Raw genomic sequence first — 19,310 nt, 5'->3', positions numbered from 1 at the left:
TCTTTTCCAGGTGTCTGACTGGTGGCTCTTGTTGACATGCTCAGGGTCCAACTGTTCACCAGGAATTTTCCTGCAGGTCAGATTGACAGAGACCCTGTGGGGTTTTCATCTTCCTCTGCAGCAAAGGGCACAGGTCACTTGCCGGTTTAAGCGAAAGTAAATGGTGGTCTATAACTTGAAGTCTTTAAATCAATAACTCAGCCAGCACTTATAGGTGTATTACATAAGATAAGTGATCTCTCTCCTGCCATCCATCTCCACCCTCTGACAAACAGAGGCTAGAGACACCATTCCTTACCCATCCTGGCTAATAGCCATTAATGGACTTAACCTCCATGAATTTATCCAATTCTCTTTTAAACCCTTTTATAGTCCTAGCCTTCACAACCTCCTCAGACAAGGAGTTCCACAGGTTGACTGTGTGCTGAGTGAAGAAGAACTTCCTTTTATTTGTTTTAAAATAAAACAAATTTGCCCATTTCATCTGGTGGCCCCTAGTTCTTATATTATGGGAACAAGTAAATATCTTTTCCTTATTCACTTTCTCCACACCACTCGTGATTTTATATACCTCTATCATATCCCCCTTTAGTCTCCTCTTTTCCAAGCTGAAAAGTCCTAGTCTCTTTAATCTCTCCTCATATGGGACCCGTTCCAAACCCCTAATCATTTTAGTTGCCCTTCTCTGAACCTTTTCTAATGCCACTATATCTTTTTTTAATGAGGAGACCACATCTGTACACAGTATTCAAGATGTGGGCGTACCATGGATTTATCTAAGGGCAATAAGATGTTCTCCGTCTTATTCTGTATCTTTTTTTTAATGATTCCTAACATCCTGTTTGCTTTTTTGACTGCGCTGCACACTGCGAGGACGTCTTCAGAGAACTATCCACAATGACTCTAAGATCTTTCTCCTGATTCGTTGTAGCTAAATTAGCCCCCATCATATTGTATGTATTGTTGGGGTAATTTTTTTCAATGTGCATTACTTTACATTTATCCACATTAAATTTCATTTGCCATTTTGTTGCCCAATCACTTAATTTGGTGAGATCTTTTTTTGAGGTTCTTCACAATCTGCTTTGGTCTTAACTAACTTGAGCAGTTTATCTGCATCATCTGCAAACTTTGTATCATCTGCAAACTTTGCCACCTCACTGTTTACCCCTTTCTCCAGATAATTTATGAATAAGTTGAATAGGATTGGTCCTAGGACTGACCCTTGGGGAACACCACTAGTTATCCCTCTCCATTCTGAAAATTTACCATCTATTCCTACCCTTTGTTCCCTGTTTTCTAACCAGTTCTCAATCCATGAAAGGATCTTCCCTCTTATCCCATGACAACTTAATTCACAGAAGAGTCTTTGGTGAGGGACCTTGTCAAAGGCTTTCTGGAAATCTAAGTGCATTATGTCCCTAGTCCATGTTTGGTGACCCCTTCAAAGAACTCTAATAGATTAGTAAGACATGATCTCCCTTTACAGAAACCATGTTGACTTTTGCCCAACAATTTGTTTTTCTATGTGTCTGACAATTTTATTCTTTACTATTGTTTCAACTAATTTGCCCGGTACTTACCGGTCTGTAAATGCCAGGATCACCTCTAGAGCCCTTCTTAAATATTGACGTTACATTAGCTATCTTCCAGTCACTGGGTACAGTAGTTGATTTAAAGGACAGGTTACAAACCATAGTTAAGAGTTCCACAATTTCACATTTGAGTTCTTTCAGAATTCTTGGGTGAATGCCATCTGGTCCCGGTGACTTGTTACTGTTAAATTTCTCAATTAATTCCAAAACCTCCTCTAGTGATACTTCAATCTGTGACAATTCCTCAGATTTGTCACCTACAAAAGATGGCTCAGGATGGGGTGAGTGAGGTTCTGTGGTCTGCAATGTGCAGGAGGTCAGAGTAGTTGATCATAATGGTCCGTTCTGGCCTTAAAGTCTATGAGAAAATAATTCAGAAATAAATACCCAAAGCAAGGTGGGAATTTTAGATTCTGATCGTATATATTTGGTTAGCATAGTAACTCTTACAAAACTTATTTGTATTCATGAAGGGCCCAGTTTTGTAGTCCATATTCCTAAAGCAAAAATTTTTTTGTTTTGCTGAGTCAGCAATTGAAGTTTGGGTGTATAATATTTCTAATGCCTTTACATACATATTTTGCAGCCTCTCAATGAAAAGTTAGTTTTTAATTATGCATACAGGTACTTATGCAAGATATTTTCCATGTACCTCTCCTATTTCACAGAATCTTTCTTGTCAAACTATTAAATCACAAATTACTGCATTCTTAATGCAGCATGGCTTAGTATGACCCCTTACCCTGTATGGATTGTATTTGAAGTTCCCTAATGTTAGGGAAAATAAAGGAAGAAATTCATTTGCTCTCTAGGGTTCATGTTAGAGAAAATAGTTTGAGCCAGTAGCATCTCCCCGGGATTTTACAAAAATGGTATTACCCTGGCTTTCACTGAGACATTGCTGGTTACCTTCTGTCAGTGAGCAACTGTCTCACTGCAAAGCAGAAGCACAATCTCCTTTCTTTTGTGTCTGTGTTCAAGGCAGTTACTTCTTAGAGGGTGGAATTTCTTCACAATGACTATGTACAAGAGCAAACGCAGAAACCAAAGATGTAAGTAAAACCTGAACTCTTTTTTTTTTTATATATATCTATCTGACCATTGAGGGGAGAGGAAAAAACCCTCCAATGTTATTGAAAACTATATATTACTTTTTCCCACAGTAGTTAAATAACACCAGAACAGCAAGAGTGGTATTTGCCACTCTTTAGGCTACAGTATCTATTTGTTAAGTGGATGAAGGATCTTAAAAATTAAAAAATTAGCTCTCTTGTTACTATGGAAACCCTCAGTAAGTGACTGCTTTATAAAATCAACAAAGAGAGATTAAATGTAAGTTGAGTCTAGCCCCAGTGTCCTTTATTCAGGGCACAATGATTCGATAGTTATATCCTTCACCTTGACAGGGTTAGCACATTCTCACCTTGTGAAAATTCTTTTTGTAGATTTGGGAGGTTAGAGGTGCTAAACTTCAAAAGTAGTCATTTTCCACAATTACAGTTCTGTGGGAAGAAGCTACTGTAGTTTAAACGACACATACTATTGGCGGAGTCATAAGTAATATGTTTAAAAGTAAAAATATTCTGAATTCTCATCAGCATGCTAAAGGCCAAATTTTCCACTTCCAAGAGCCTGTTTGGTGTCTTAAAATATGGCATTAGCTAAGCAATTTTAGTAACAATATTAGACACCTTTGCATAATGTTCTGGAGGAGTCGAGCCAAATCAAAATGTGATGTCATGGGTCAGGCTGTAAAGTATGTACTACTGAAAGTACAAGTAAAGTGAGACAAAAAAATAGGTGGGGAGGTAGTTTGGGGCTTGGGAGGGAGATATTCCATTTAGAAAACCTGTGTGGAGGGAGTGTAGGAAAAGCAGCAACCAAAATTAAAGCAAATATGGAGGCTGTTCTAACAGGAGCATTGTTACTCTTAAGCGTTTAGGGCTCTTTCCAGTTTTTCCACTGAATGCCGGTTTTTGGCTCTCAGAGATGAAGCTCTGTATGGGTCTTGCGTAGTTTTTCTTGTATCCCATAGCCAAAGTGATACACTGCATGTAAAAAAAGTTTCAGTGAGACACCTGTCTGTGGCTTCTAAAACCTCTGACATAGAGATCCATCTCCCCCTTTTCACATTCACATGAAAAGACCCACCTTAAACGTTGTCCTGGTAACTTCACAAGCAACAAAATAGATAACCCACTGTGTATAACTGAATTTGGTTTACTGCAACCATAACATAGTTTCCGGATTCTTTTCTCTCTTATTTAGTGTGCCAGTTAAACACAAATATGTTTATCACAAGATCAGAAGCACTTTCATGCAAATGCAAAGCCTCCAAATATGTCAGATGAACCTTGGCATTTTACAACACTGTACGAATGGCAACATAGGATTATTTTTTAACAAAATGAATCTTTTCATTCATTCAGCTCTCCCTTCTTCGTAGCTTGAACAGGTATATATTCTATGACAAATTTTTAAAAAGTAGATGATTACATTAAAGGAAGAAAAGTAGTGGATGCAAGGAACAGAATGAGTGTCTGACAAATCTCTTTTCTTTGACATTGTTTAATTTTTGCTGTGGAACAGCAATGATGGTTTCAGTTTAGTTATTATGTAAAGACTGGTGCAAACTCCAACAGTAACAGGTGAGAAGTCCTTCTGTTGCCAAAGTTATTGTCTTGTGTTCCCTTGTGCTCCTGTTTAATTTCAGTGCACATGTGAATGTATCGGTGTGAGTGGCCAAGTTTTCATTTTTCTATGGGCACAGTCAAAAATAGGGAGGTAGTTTAGGGACGGGGAGGAAAATATTCCAAGGTATTCATGGAAACATTGTATGAGACCCAAGAAAGGATATTTTTATCAAGTGTAGTCAGATTTGTTTTCGATGAAGGAAAGTCTGATTTACCAATAGGAGGAAATTTTGAATTGCAAATGAGAGGAATCAGAAGTATAATTACAACGATGGCTGTTGGAATGATTTTGCTGAAAAACTAAAGTAATAGTTGGTTTGTAATTTTAATAAATGCTAATAAACTGCTGTTATAACTGTTTCCATTATGCCAAACATCTGCTTTATTACAGCAGGCAATTTTTAATACCTTATATTTAATTAGAATCTGCAAAATGTCAATATAAAATCTTAGCAGAGATACTGTGTGTGTGTGTGTGTGTGTGTGTGTGTGTGTGTGTGTGTGTGTGTGTAATTTGGGAGATTTTCTGATACTTTCCCTAATCTTACAACTCAAAAGCTATTTGAAGGTTACAATGCATATAAATAATTGTTTTGAAATATCACAGGGGGATATCAGTACTAACTAGTTTACATAGGACATTTAATCCTTGACTTCTCCTATCAGTTTTTCTTGGAGAACACTTTCAAGCAAGCAAAACACAGATGTTATTCTTGAAGCCAATTTTGGTAGCACTAAAAAGACAGTAATGAGATGTATTAGAGAGTCTATTCTGAGCATAAATTGGAAAAAACTGTTGGCATTTTCTTATGAAAATGTTTTGAACATCTGGCACAAAAGGCAAGTGAGCTTTGGGGCTTTCTTATTCATTAATTCCGGCTTCTCTGTCTGCTAAATGGTGCACATAATTTTCAGCATTGCTTTGTCAAAAGCTTCTGAAAGTACGAAAAAGAGTGCAATCATACAAAAATTGTTTGCTACAAACAATTTGAGAGCACTCTTATTCAGAAAGGGAGACAGAAAAATGGAGCCATTTGCAAGGTGCAGCTGTTTTACCTCTGGCACTTGTCTATAACTCTACTTTTAAGCTTATTTGTACTTCATTTTGGATGCAGCATTTGTTTACTTAATTCTAATCCACCCAACAGTATGACATTCTGTATTAGGGTAGCTTTTGTTGTTGAATTTTGTTACATCAGACTTTTGGAAACAACCCTGTTGAGATCAAATGAAAAATCACAGTATATTATCTTAATTCTGGATTTTACTCTGACTGCATAAAATGACATAGTTTATGCAATTGTAAGAGTGAATGTCTGAGACACAACGTAACAGAATGAAACTGTTTATAATTTTGTGAATTACACATTCTGTGCATTTCATAAGTAGATTACAACTAATGGGAATTAGACAAAATACTACTGTAAACTAGTAACATAATTTCACTAAATATCAAAATTTGGTAATATGTGCATGTATGATATATATGTATACATGTTTAGTGTGCATTATCTGCACCACACTAAGGATACTGAATAACTACTGGGTTAGATTCACACTTTCTCACTTGTGTTGCCTGGATGACTGAGTATATTGATGTATCTGACCCATTATACTACATACTCCTGCAGGAATTCTGTGGCACTGCACAATGCAGAACTTAATGCAGGAATTAACGTGCATGCGGAATTTCCTTTCCCACACAGAAATGGACTGCAGTGGTGGTAGCTGCCACTAGGGGCCACTGGACTCTGCAGAGCCCAGCTCACACATAGAAGACACTGCTGCGGAGAGGGAGAGGGAGCTAGAGGGTTCCTGGCAGCCGCAGTTCCCAGCATGCCCTGACGGAAGGAGAGGGTGGTGCACAGGAAACTTCATTCAAGACTGTTGCTTCCTCTAGATCCCTGGGCTCGGGGGGGAGGGGGAGAAAGAGCATGCAGGTATCTGGGCCAAGGGTGCCCCGCAGCTGGGCCCTGAGGAGGAGGAGGTGTTGGTATCTGGGCCAGGAGGGCCCCATGGCTGGGCTTGGTCAGGGGGGAAGACATGCTGCAGGTATCTGGCTGGTGGGGTGGCCCGCAGTTGGGCTCGGGGAAGTGGGAGTTTGGGTGTATTGGCTTTGGGGGGTACACATGTGGGCTCTGGGGGAGAGGGGTTGTGGGTGTCTGGCCCCTGGCTGCGCTCTGGAGGGAGGGGGCAGAGAAACAATAACTGGGTTGTCATAGGGGTTTCTTTAACTCTACTCCCAGGGGCATTTTTATGTTTGTCTGAATTGTTACAGACATACTAGCTGACTGGTATTTTGAAATAAACTACCAAAATAATTGAAACTGGTGTGACTATGTAGAGTTATTTTGACAAATAAAATTTGCAGAATTTTAAAATATTATACACAGAATTTAATTTTTTGGTACAGAATGCCCCCAGGAGTAACTATAAACACCGAAATGTTGGTAACCATTTCTCCATCTAAGATAAGTGCTTTGGGGGACAGAGTTTAAATCTTAGACTAGCCTCCTCTGAAGCTGCTGTTAATGATGGGAATGGTCTTTGTGGACCTACTCTCATATTGCTTGGGGAGATGCAGGATTTCTTCTTGAAGACTCTGATGCTCGGAGTCTGTGGATAGTGGTCAGATTGACTGTCGCAGGGATAAAGACGGCTGTCTCCTTAGACAGTGCTGTTCATCGGGAGTTAAGATATACCTTAGTTATAACCTACCCAAACTTTAAGGATTGTGCAGTTTGAGGTCAGGGACTTATCTGTTGCCTTCTTCAGTTTTATTTTCTTTGTCCTTGGAATGTCCATCACAAATGGCAATGTCAACGTGAGAGTCTATAGCAGGCTGTGATGGGGCGCATGCCAGGCACTGGCGCTGGTAGGGTAAAAACCAGCTTAGGGAGGCTGAGCAGCAGGCAGCCAAAGGAGTGGCTGCAGGGGAAACAGCCAATTAGGGTGGTGGCTGCAGACAGTTAGGGCGGCCGCTGGATCAGCCAATCAGGGCCCAGCTGGCCCATATAAAAGGAAGCTGCAGACAAGAGCAAGTAAGTCTGCTGCAGGGAGCCCTAGGGAGAAGACTGGCTTCCGAGAGGACTCCTGGTGGGCTGCCAGGACTTACATGTTTGAGGCCCAGGGAAGAGGACAAAGGAGCTGGAGGCAGGAGCAGAAGGAACAGAGCCTGCATGGAATTGGCCCAGAGAATAGAGACAGTGAGCTGGAAGGATGAGGCAGCAGGAAGCTGCTGTTTGCAGGGTCCCTGGGCTGGGGTCCAGAGTAGTGGATGGGTCTGGGCCACCCCCACTAGTTGCTGAAGGAGCGGCCCAGCTGTGGACTGCCAAGCTTAGGGGGTCTTTCATGCAGGTCTCAGTTCATGTGGACTTGCTGCGAGGAGTGTTGGAGAAGTCTCCCGGAAGGGGGGGAAACCGGATGGTGACATGGCTGGAGGGCTGTGCCATGAAGCTGATGCCAAGAGGAAGGAGCCATAATGGGTCTGCAGGCAGAGGTGAGGATGGGAGAGATATCACCACCTGAGGGCTCACTCAATGTAGCTAATTCCTGAAATGCCCAGCAGGGGGTGCCAGTGAATGACCCCATGACACAGGCAAAGTCCAAAAAGTTGGTTTGAAATATTAGAAATATATCCACTTATTCAGTTCATAACAGCAACCTTGGATACCAGGCAGTTTCAGGGGATGAATGACAAAAGCTCAAAGTCAGTAAGAGTCATCTGACTGATTTAAATGAGCTTGGAATTGGGTCCCAACTGAACTAATACCTTTTGCCAGCAGACCTGTTATTGTTATAATTAGAGTTATGTGATAAGCAGTAATTAATATTCATGATTAATACTAATATAATCTGTGTTGTGTTTTCATGAGCTCACTGTACATATCACCTGTTAGTGCCTAAAGCTTTGTACAAGATTCAAACAATTTCCCAGACTCTCTTGTCTTTGTTCAAGGTCCTTGTTCTTTGACAGTTGCAGAGTGAGAGGTCTTCCCTTCCTGGATATTATCTACGTACTGTATGGACTGTCATCCATAATGGTAAAATCAGAATGATGAAGCTGAGCCTACAGATGAATTGCTGATGTGAGAAGATTGCTGAGAGGCTGACAGGAAATATCCATGATACCAGTTGACTTTACTGGGAAAAACAAACAGTGTCCAACCTTATGCATGTCTCCATTTTAACTGAAGGCCTTTCCAGGTGGCCTGATCCTGTAGGGGAATAATTGAACAAGTGACAGGCAAAGAAAAGATTATCTATCTTGTGTCATACCTGATTAGTAGGGCTGTCAATTAATCGCAGTTAACTCACGTGATTAACTAAAAAAAATTGTAATTAATAACTGTTTTAATCGCACTGTTAAACAATAGAATACCAATTGAAATGTATTAAATAGTTGGATGTTTTTCTACATTTTCAAATATGTTGATTTCAATTACAGCACAGAATACAAAGTGTATAATACTCACCTTATATTTGGTTACAAATATTTGCACTGTAAAAATGACAAAAGAAATAGTATTTTTCAGTTCACCTCGTACTAATACTGTAGGGCAATCTCTTTATCATGAAAGCGCAACTTACAAATGTAGATTATGTTACATAACTGCACTCCATAACAAAACAATGCAAAACTTTAAAGCTTACAAGTCCACTCAGTCCTACTTCTTGTTCAGCCAATCGCTAAGACAAACAAATTTGTTCATATTTACGGGAGATAATGTGGCCCACTTCTTATTTAGAAAGTAAGAACAGGTATTCGCATGGCACTTTTGTAGCCAGCATTGAAAGGTATTTATGTGCCAGATGCACTAGAGATTCATATGCCTCTTTATGCTTCGGCCACCATTCCAGAGGACATGCCTCCATGCTGATGATTCTTGTTAAAAAATATTAAATATCTGGCTGAACTCCTCGGAGGAGAATTGTATGTCTCCTGCTCTATGGTTTTACCCACATTCTGCCATTTCATGTTATAGCTGTCTCGGATGATGTCAGGGTTTCCTCCCGACTTTGAACTCTAGGGTACAGATGTGGGGACCTGCATGAAAGACCCCCTAATCTTATTTCTAGCAGCTTAGGTTAAAAACTTCCCCAAAGCACAAATTCCCTTCCTTGTCCTTGGACGGTATTGCTGCCGCCACTAAGTGATTGAGACAAATTCAGGGAAGGGTCACTTGGAGCCCTATCCCCCCAAAATATCCCCCAAGCCTCTTCACCCCCTTTCCTGGGGAGGCTTGAGAATAATATACCAACCAATTGCCTTTAATATAAGTACATACCAGATCCTTTATCTTTAGGACACTGAAAATCAATCAGGTTCTTAAAAACTTTATAAAGAAAAAAGTAAAAGAATCACACCTGGAAAATCAGGATGAAAGGTAACTTTACAAGGTAAATAAAAAGATTTAAAACAGAGGATTCCCCAAAACAGGAATGAAATTACCTCTTAGAATAGGGAAAATTCACAAGCTAAAACAAAAGATAATCTAATGCACTTCCTTGCCCTTACTTACAATTTCTCTAATTTTAGATGGATCATTTCAGGTATATTTTCAGGAGATATGTTACCTGCCTGGTCTCTCTCCATCCAGTGAGGGCACAAACAAAGAGAGCACAAACAACCTCCCCCTCCTCCCCCTGCAGATTTGAAAGTATCTTCTTTCCTTATTGGTCCTTTTGGTCAGGTGCCAACCAGGGTATTTGAGTTTCTTAACCCCTTACAGGTAAAGATTCAGTACAGCTACTCAGGAGGGATTTTATGCTACCCTTAGCTGTATGTTTATGACAGATGATGACCCAGCACATGTTGTTCATTTTAAGAACACTTTCACTGCAGATTTGACAAAACACAAAGAAAGTTCCGATATCTGATAGCTACAGCACTCGACCCAAGGTTTAAGAATCTGAAGTGCATTCCAAAATCTGAGAGGGATGAGGTGTGGAGCATATTTTCAGAAGCCTTAAAAGAGCAACACTCTGATGTGGAAACTATAGAACCTGAACCACCAAAAAGGAAAATCAGCCTTCTTTTGGTGGAATCAGAGTCATATGATGAAAATGAACATGCATCGGTCCACACTGCTTTGGATTATTATCAAGCAGAATCTGTCAGCATGGATGCATGTCCTCTGGAATGGTGGCTGAAGCATGAAGGGACATGAATCTTTAGCACATTTGGCACATATATATCTTGTGATGACAGCTACAACAATGCCAGGAGAACACCTGTTCTCACTTTCAGGTGACATTGTAAACAAGAAGCGGGCAGCATTATTTCCTGCAAAAATATATTCATACATATTTTTAAAAAAAACTTGTTTGTCTGAGTGATTGGCTGAACAAGAAGTAGGACGGAGTGGACTTACAGGCTCTAGTTTTACATTGATTTTTGAATGCAAGTTTTTTTGTACATGATTCTATATTTGTAAGTTCAACTTTCATGATAAAGAGATTACACTGCAGTACTTTTATGAGGCGAATTGAAAAATACTATTTTTACATTGAAAATATTTGTAATAAAAATATAAACTGAGCACCATACACTTTGTATTCTGTGTTGTAATTGAAAGCAACATATTTGAAAATGTACAAAACACCCAAAAATATTTAATAGTATTCTATTATTGTTTAACAGCGTGATTAATTGTGATGTTTTTAATCACACAATTAATCACTATTATTTTTTTAATCACTTGACAGCCCTACTAATTAGGACTGATTTTTTGGAAGGTTCTGATTTGTTTAACGCCTGCAGACTTTTGTTTGTAATTGAACCTTATGAGGAAGGAAAAAAAAAACTTAGATTTCTCTCTGTTCTTCTGTTTGTTCTGGCCTCAGGGCACATGCTCTACCTCTTCCATGATACCTGTCAAATTCATTTTGTCTGACTTTGCCTTTGGGCCCCAGGTTCCATTGTCCAGTTGTGGAATTACATCCATGCAGGGGAAGTAGACTTACTGCAGAGTTTTGAGTAATACAAATTATCTAGTATATCACCTCATTACCTGCTGCAATATAAAATGCTGACGTAACAAAAGACCATCGTATTGATGGCTTAGTCTAGATTATGATTTAAAGGTGTGTTGGTAGCACGTGCTAACTAATATGTGTATTTGCTGTCCACTGCCAAGTATCCTTGTCTTCCTGGGGAGAGAAGAAATTCTCATGCTGATAACACGCGCTGACAGGTTACGTAAACTTCCCCTTCGAATGCACAGCGTGTTCCAGTGCTACCAATACTTTGTCCTGTAGCATGTCACCCTCTGTATTCACGCGCTGCTGTCCTGCTGCCCCTCTTGTTCACCCCAAATCAGCTGCCTCCCCCATTTATACACTTTTACGGCTAGCATGGTCTCTTCTGTCAACCAGCCTGGTGCCTTGTTATACCTTAGTGGTGTTCTCGTCTATCCTCCCCGTGGAAGGAAAAGGCCTGGGTAGGGACCGTCGAATCGTGGAAGTCAACGAATGGCTACGCAGGTGGTGTCGGAGAGAAGGCTTTGGATTCTTTGACCATGGGATGGTGTTCCATGAAGGAGGAGTGCTGGGCAGAGACGGGCTCCATCTTACGAAGAGAGGGAAGAGCATCTTTGCCAGCAGGCTGGCTAACCTAGTGAGGAGGGCTTTAAACTAGGTTCACCGGGGGAAGGAGACCAAAGCCCTGAGGTAAGTGGGAAAGCGGGATACCGGGAGGAAGCTCAGGCAGGAATGTCTGTGAGGGGAGGGCTCCTGCCTCATACTGAGAATGAGGGGCAATCAACAGGTTATCTCAAGTGCTTATATACAAATGCACAAAGCCTTGGAAACAAGCAGGGAGAACTGGAGGTCCTGGTGATGTCAAGGAACTATGACGTGATTGGAATAACAGAGACTTGGTGGGATAACTCACATGACTGGAGTACTGTCATGGATGGTTATAAACTGTTCAGGAAGGACAGGCAGGGCAGAAAAGGTGGGGGAGTAGCACTGTATGTAAGGGAGCAGTATGACTGCTCAGAGCTCCGGTACGAAACTGTAGAAAAACCTGAGTGTCTCTGGATTAAGTTTAGAAGTGTGTGCAACAAGAGTGATGTAGTGGTGGGAGTCTGCTATAGACCACCGGACCAGGGGGATGAGGTAGATGAGGCTTTCTTCCGGCAGCTCACAGAAGCTACTAGATCGCATGCCCTGATTCTCATGGGTGACTTTAATTTTCCTGATATCTGCTGGGAGAGCAATACAGCGGTGCATAGACAATCCAGGAAGTTTTTGGAAAGCGTAGGGGACAATTTCCTGGCGCAACTGCTGGAGGAACCAACTAGGGGGGGCGCTTTTCTTGACCTGCTGCTCACAAACCAGGTAGAATTAGTGGGGGAAGCAAAAGTGGATGGGAATCTGGGAGGCAGTGACCATGAGTTGGTTGAGTTCAGGATCCTGACGCAGGGAAGGAAGGTAAGCAGCAGGATACGGACCCTGGACTTCAGGAAAGCAGACTTCGACTCCCTCAGGGAACGGATGGCCAGGATCCCCTGGGGGACTAACTTGAAGGGGAAAGGAGTCCAGGAGAGCTGGCTGTATTTCAAGGAATCCCTGTTGAGGTTACAGGGACAAACCATCCCAATGAGTCGAAAGAATAGTAAATATGGCAGGCGACCAGCTTGGCTTAATGGTGAAATCCTAGCGGATCTTAAACATAAAAAAGAAGCTTACAAGAAGTGGAAGGTTGGACATATGACCAGGGAAGAGTATAAAAATATTGCTCGGGCATGTAGGAATGATATCAGGAGGGCCAAATCGCACCTGGAGCTGCAGCTAGCGAGAGATGTCAAGAGTAACAAGAAGGGTTTCTTCAGGTATGTTGGCAACAAGAAGAAAGCCAAGGAAAGTGTGGGCCCCTTACTGAATGAGGGAGGCAACCTAGTGACAGAGGATGTGGAAAAAGCTAATGTACTCAATGCTTTTTTTGCCTCTGTCTTCACGAACAAGGTCAGCTCCCAGACTGCTGCGCTGGGCATCACAAAATGGGGAAGAGATGGCCAGTCCTCAGTGGAGATAGAGGTGGTTAGGGACTATTTAGAAAAGCTGGACGTGCACAAGTCCATGGGGCCGGACGAGTTGCATCCGAGAGTGCTGAAGGAATTGGCGGCTGTGATTGCAGAGCCATTGGCCATTATCTTTGAAAACTCGTGGCGAACGGGGGAAGTCCCGGATGACTGGAAAAAGGCTAATGTAGTGCCCATCTTTAAAAAAGGGAAGAAGGAGGATCCTGGGAACTACAGGCCAGTCAGCCTCACCTCAGTCCCTGGAAAAATCATGGAGCAGGTCCTCAAAGAATCAATCCTGATGCACTTGCATGAGAGGAAAGTGATCAGGAACAGCCAGCATGGATTCACCAAGGGAAGGTCATGCCTGACTAATCTAATCGCCTTTTATGATGAGATTACTGGTTCTGTGGATGAAGGGAAAGCAGTGGATGTATTGTTTCTTGACTTTAGCAAAGCTTTTGACACGGTCTCCCACAGTATTCTTGTCAGCAAGTTAAGGAAGTATGGGCTGGATGAATGCACTATAAGGTGGGTAGAAAGCTGGCTAGATTGTCGGGCTCAACGGGTAGTGATCAATGGCTCCATGTCTATTTGGCAGCCGGTGTCAAGTGGAGTGCCCCAAGGGTCGGTCCTGGGGCCGGTTTTGTTCAATATCTTCATAAATGATCTGGAGGATGGTATGGATTGCACTCTCAGCAAATTTGCGGATGATACTAAACTGGGAGGAGTGGTAGATACGCTGGAGGGGAGGGATAGGATACAGAAGGACCTAGACAAATTGGAGGATTGGGCCAAAAGAAATCTGATGAGGTTCAATAAGGATAAGTGCAGGGTCCTGCACTTAGGATGGAAGAATCCAATGCACAGCTACAGACTAGGGACCGAATGGCTAGGCAGCAGTTCTGCGGAAAAGGACCTAGGGGTGACAGTGGACGAGAAGCTGGATATGAGTCAGCAGTGTGCCCTTGTTGCCAAGAAGGCCAATGGCATTTTGGGATGTATAAGTAGAGGCATAGCGAGCAGATCGAGGGATGTGATCGTTCCCCTCTATTCGACATTGGTGAGGCCTCATCTGGAGTACTGTGTCCAGTTTTGGGCCCCACACTACAAGAAGGATGTGGATAAATTGGAGAGAGTCCAGTGAAGGGCAACAAAAATGATTAGGGGTCTAGAACACATGACTTATGAGGAGAGGCTGAGGGAGCTGGGATTGTTTAGTCTGCAGAAGAGAAGAATGAGGGGGGATTTGATAGCTGCTTTCAACTACCTGAAAGGGGGTTCCAAAGAGGATGGCTCTAGACTGTTCTCAATGGTAGCAGATGACAGAACGAGGAGTAATGGTCTCAAGTTGCAGTGGGGGAGGTTTAGATTGGATATTAGGAAAAACTTTTTCACTAAGAGGGTGGTGAAACACTGGAATGCGTTACCTAGGGAGGTGGTAGAATCTCCTTCCTTAGAGGTTTTTAAGGTCAGGCTTGACAAAGCCCTGGTTGGGATGATTTAACTGGGAATTGGTCCTGCTTCGAGCAGGGGGTTGGACTAGATGACCTTCAGGGGTCCCTTCCAACCCTGATATTCTATGATTCTATGATTCTATGATTCTTTGTGTGATCGGATCTTGGCTACTTCCATCTCTTCTTTGTCTCTCAGGGTGATTGCAGCACCCAGCTATAAATAGACAGGAAACTCCCCTCAAAGAAAGGCTGTAACACAGGATAAGCTGAGGAATTCAAGTGTCTGATAACTTGACAACTAACTGATAGGGGGAAACAACTGTAGTCACTGATCCAGACATATATCAGAAACCTCTGTCCCATTTCATAGAATATCAGAGACCTGAAGAATAAGAATATATCTTTGGCAGGATACAGAGACAGCGCTCTTTATGTAAAGCTGCCTTAGGTGGAAGATCACTCCACAATATTTCCAATCCCTGAACACCTTTTCAGGAAATGGAGTTCTGTGCAATTAAGTGGTTCAGTAATGAGGGTGAGCAAAAAGACATCGATCACCCACATGAGTACAAAGGCTATTGAATATTCACATCACATAGATGATATTATTCAAAGAATATAAATACTACTCAGTGCAGGGGATTATGCTTCTGAAGTAGAATGTACTCTTGGCACAACTTGGAGGGGATGGAATGTAGGAATTCATATTTTGACCTGAGAAGGCTCAGTGTAAGTACTTCTTTCAAATTACTCTTTTCTCTCTGTCACTGGTAATAAAACTTGAAACGTATGTTCCTCAAAGAAATGCAGAGGAATAATAAACTAGATCTTTCTGATGCCACATTTTCATTTCATGAGCATCAGATATCAGAAAAGAAAGAAACAACCCACTGGTTCACTAAGTGGTATCAAAGGTGACCTTTCTTTTTTTTTAATCCCTAAATACAGCAGAGGTGAAGAACAAAGCCATTTGGAAATTCAGGTAAACTGAGTAGTTGCACCAGTACAGATGTTTGTTTGCCAGGCACAAACCTACCTACTTATTACAAATTTCATGACTGATGTCAAATTAAGTAATATTGCCAAAGCATACAGTTTGTACTTAGTTCATGAGCTACAGATTGATTGCAGGATCGTCTTTGTGTCTGTATATTAGGAGTGAGGGGACAGGAAAAGATAGTGGGTATGCAGTCTAACACAAGTACAAAGGTGAGTAGTTGGGGATCAGAACCCCTTTTATGTATATACACAAATGCAAAGATTTTGGAAAAGAAAAGAGGTCTGTATCAAAAAATGCATGACTCTCAGGGTATGCGAAAACACAGAAAAGCTAGACAGGCTTCAAGTTTACAAAGCCTAGGACTAAAGCACACTAAACCGTCAAGAATGAGTTGAGGTTTGGAAAACCTGCCTTATAGTAAAAGACTTAGAAAACTCAATCTACTTATTTCATCCAAAAGAAGCTTCAGGTGATTTAATCACAGTCTAACAGTACCTACACGGGACAAAATTTTTTATTCTGATTCTCTTTAATGAAGAAGACAAAAGCATAAAAAGACCCAGTGGCTGGAAGCTGAAGTTAGATAAATTCAGGATAGAGATAAAGTGCAAATGTTTAATAGTGAGGGTAATTAACCATTGGAACAATTTACCTAGGAATGTGGTAGATTCTCCAACATTTGGAATCTTTACATGGAGATTGGATGTCTTTCTAAAAAAGAAAAAAAATCCTAGTTTGAAATTCTATGACCTGTGTTATGCAGGAGGTCAGATTTCTGGCCTTAAGATCTCTAAATCTATTAACTTCTCCCATTGTCTACTTTATTCTTTTAAGGCTCCTAGTTGCCTGGTTGACTACTACAAGGTCCTACCTTTTCCTCTATCTTATCCTCTGTCTAGGACAGATTTGTAGTCCTATTCACTACATCTCCCATCTGCAACCAGTTTAGCTTCTTACAATACTGAATTTTCTTTAAACAAGTGTTTAAACATTTAAGCTTATGTTGTTCCAGGTTAAGGCGGTACTTGTGGATGTTTGGAGGTGTCATCATACTGGCACCTGGACAAAAGGAAAGGTGTTTGTAAAAACTCCAGCAGTTAAACCCCCAGGTTAAAATCTAAGATTAAATCTGCCCTTGATTACATTACTTTCATACAAGTCCCAGTAAAGTCTGTGGAGTTGCATGCTCCTTTATGTGTGTAACATTTGACCTATAAACTTTTTATAACCAAATGAGGGTATTTTTTGCCACAATCAGAAAGATATTGGAAAACTGAAATCCCTGCTCTCTTCCTGACACTACACAGGCAATCCTTTCTTAATACAGCATTAAAAGTTGTCATTGGGAAATTAAACATATAAAAAAGGCAATATTAAAGACATGGTCTAATAAATCCCATAAATATGACCTGTATCAAGCCATAACTAAAGAGAGGACTATGCACAGTCCTTGCACACTAACAACTTTATAAAAAAGGAATCATAAAGAGTTCAAAAATACATTCCAAATCTGAGTCTTATCTAAAATCTGATAAACAATTAAGTACGCATTTACTGCTTTTAAAGCATCAGCCATGATCCAAATGCTACATAAAATGAGGCCAGTGTTCCTGTACTGCAAAGGTGTAATTCTGTCTTATTCTTTGAGAGCAGAATCCAGAAATTATTTCTCAGTCATTTCCAGGCAAAACTCCTACTGAAGGACTGTGTAAGAGCAGGATCTGGCCCAAAGAGAACCTCATTTTTGGCAACTATAATTATGAAACAAATTGTCAACATTTTGCTCATAGCTTCAGTCACTAAAATCACTTTTCCTATTTCATGTTTTACTTTTGAAATCTTGCATGTTTTTGATCCTATTATTCACCTAAGCTTCTGCTTCCTTCTGTTCCATCTCAATCCCTGTAATTATTAATATATTAAGCACTCTCATAAATTGTTTGCTTATGTTAATTGTGGCTCAAGGTCACGGAATGTTCTGCCCTTGCTTAACACTAAAAAGATGTCTATTTTTTCTCCAAGCCTCAAGTGATCTCTGCAAACTATTCTTTATTTTGTGTTTGTCTTCATTTTCTAGAGAGAGTACCTAGGTTTGCAAAAAGAAAAGGAGTACTTGTGGCACCTTAGAGACTAACCAATTTATTTGAGCATGAGCTTTCGTGAGCTACAACTCACTTCATCGGATGCATAACTGTGGAAACTGCAGAAGACATTATATACACGCAGAGACCATGAAACAATACCCCCTCCCACCCCACTGTCCTGCTGGTAACAGCTTATCTAAAGTGATCATCAAGTTGGGCCATTTCCAGCACAAATCCAGGTTTTCTCACCCTCCGCCCCCCCCCCCCACACACACACACAAACTCACTCTCCTGCTGGTAATAGCCCATCCAAAGTGACCACTCTCTTCACAATGTGTATGTTAATCAAGGTGGGTCATTTCCAGCACAAATCCAGGTTCTCTCACTCCCTGACCCCCCTCCAAAAACCACACACACAAACTCACTCTCCTGCTGTGTGTGTGGTTTTTGGAGGGGGGTGAGGGAGTGAGGGAACCTGGATTTGTGCTGGAAATGACCCACCTTAATTATCATACACATTGTGAAGAGAGTGGTCACTTTGGATGGGCTATTACCAGCAGGAGAGTGAGTTTGTGTGTGTGTGTGGGGGGGAGGCGGAGGGTGAGAAAACCTGGATTTGTGCTGGAAATGGCCCAACTTGATGATCACTTTAGATAAGCTATTACCAGCAGGACAGTGGGGTTGGAGGGGGAATTGTTTCATGGTCTCTGTGTATATAATGTCTTCTGCAGTTTCCACGGTATGCAACCGATGAAGTGAGCTGTAGCTCACGAAAGCTCATGCTCAAATAAATTGATTAGTCTCTAAGGTGCCACAAGTACTCCTTTTCTTTTTGCAAAGACAGACTAACACGGCTGTTATTCTGAAACCTACCTAGGTTTGCTTATCACATGAAGCACTTTATAAATTCATATTGTATTGTAAGGTTTGTTTTGTCCCCTGGTGAGTTAGAAACTGCCTTAGAAATACACCCACACATAATTCTTTAAACAAAATACATGTTCTTCGATTTCCTGGGCAGCTGTCTTATTAATAAGTTTCAAAGGCAATTGTATTGCTAACTGTGGAATCACTTCTGGTTTCATGATATAGCTAGGTCTGTGTGTGCCTTGCTGCTTGGATGATATTTTGTGCTTGGATTATATTTTCTTGGTAATCACTTCCATTCCTTAAGATTTTGCTTACTTATTTTAAAAAACGTTTTGTTTTGTTGTGCTATTGCAGGGCAACGTGTTATTTCAGGACAAAACTGGAGCCTCTGTAGCAGTCCTCTTACAAACAGCAATCCTGCTTGATTCTCTAAAAGCAGCTTTTCTTCATTTTATATGCTATTCTTTATTTTTCAGGGGAAAAAGCATAAACACTTTTCATCCATTATCAAAAACAGCCTGAAAGGGCAGGAGGAGGAGAGAAGAATCTGTCTTCATTTGGTCTCCATGATTGGACTAAGATCAT

General features: G+C 41.1%; 1 protein-coding gene across 27 annotated transcripts in view; it reads left to right on the top strand.

Annotated features, from left to right (window-relative positions):
• RALYL (RALY RNA binding protein like) overlaps positions 1–19,310 on the top strand; it is a 612,319-nt gene that overhangs the window by 427,259 nt on the left and 165,750 nt on the right. The window contains exon 1 of one of the 27 annotated variants that reach the window (XM_073330707.1): positions 2,527–2,647. The exons of the other annotated variants lie outside the window; for them this stretch is intronic. Coding sequence (XP_073186808.1) covers positions 2,611–2,647 — 37 coding nt within the window. The 5' untranslated portion in view covers positions 2,527–2,610. Of the gene's footprint in view, positions 1–2,526; positions 2,648–19,310 lie in introns of those variants that run through there. 27 annotated transcript variants of the gene reach the window in all.

This window comes from Lepidochelys kempii, chromosome 2 (genome assembly GCF_965140265.1).
Source record: "Lepidochelys kempii isolate rLepKem1 chromosome 2, rLepKem1.hap2, whole genome shotgun sequence".
Lineage (NCBI taxonomy): Eukaryota > Metazoa > Chordata > Testudines > Cheloniidae > Lepidochelys > Lepidochelys kempii.
Note: the sequence above shows the minus strand (reverse complement) of the source record. Positions and strands in the feature narration are given on the sequence as shown.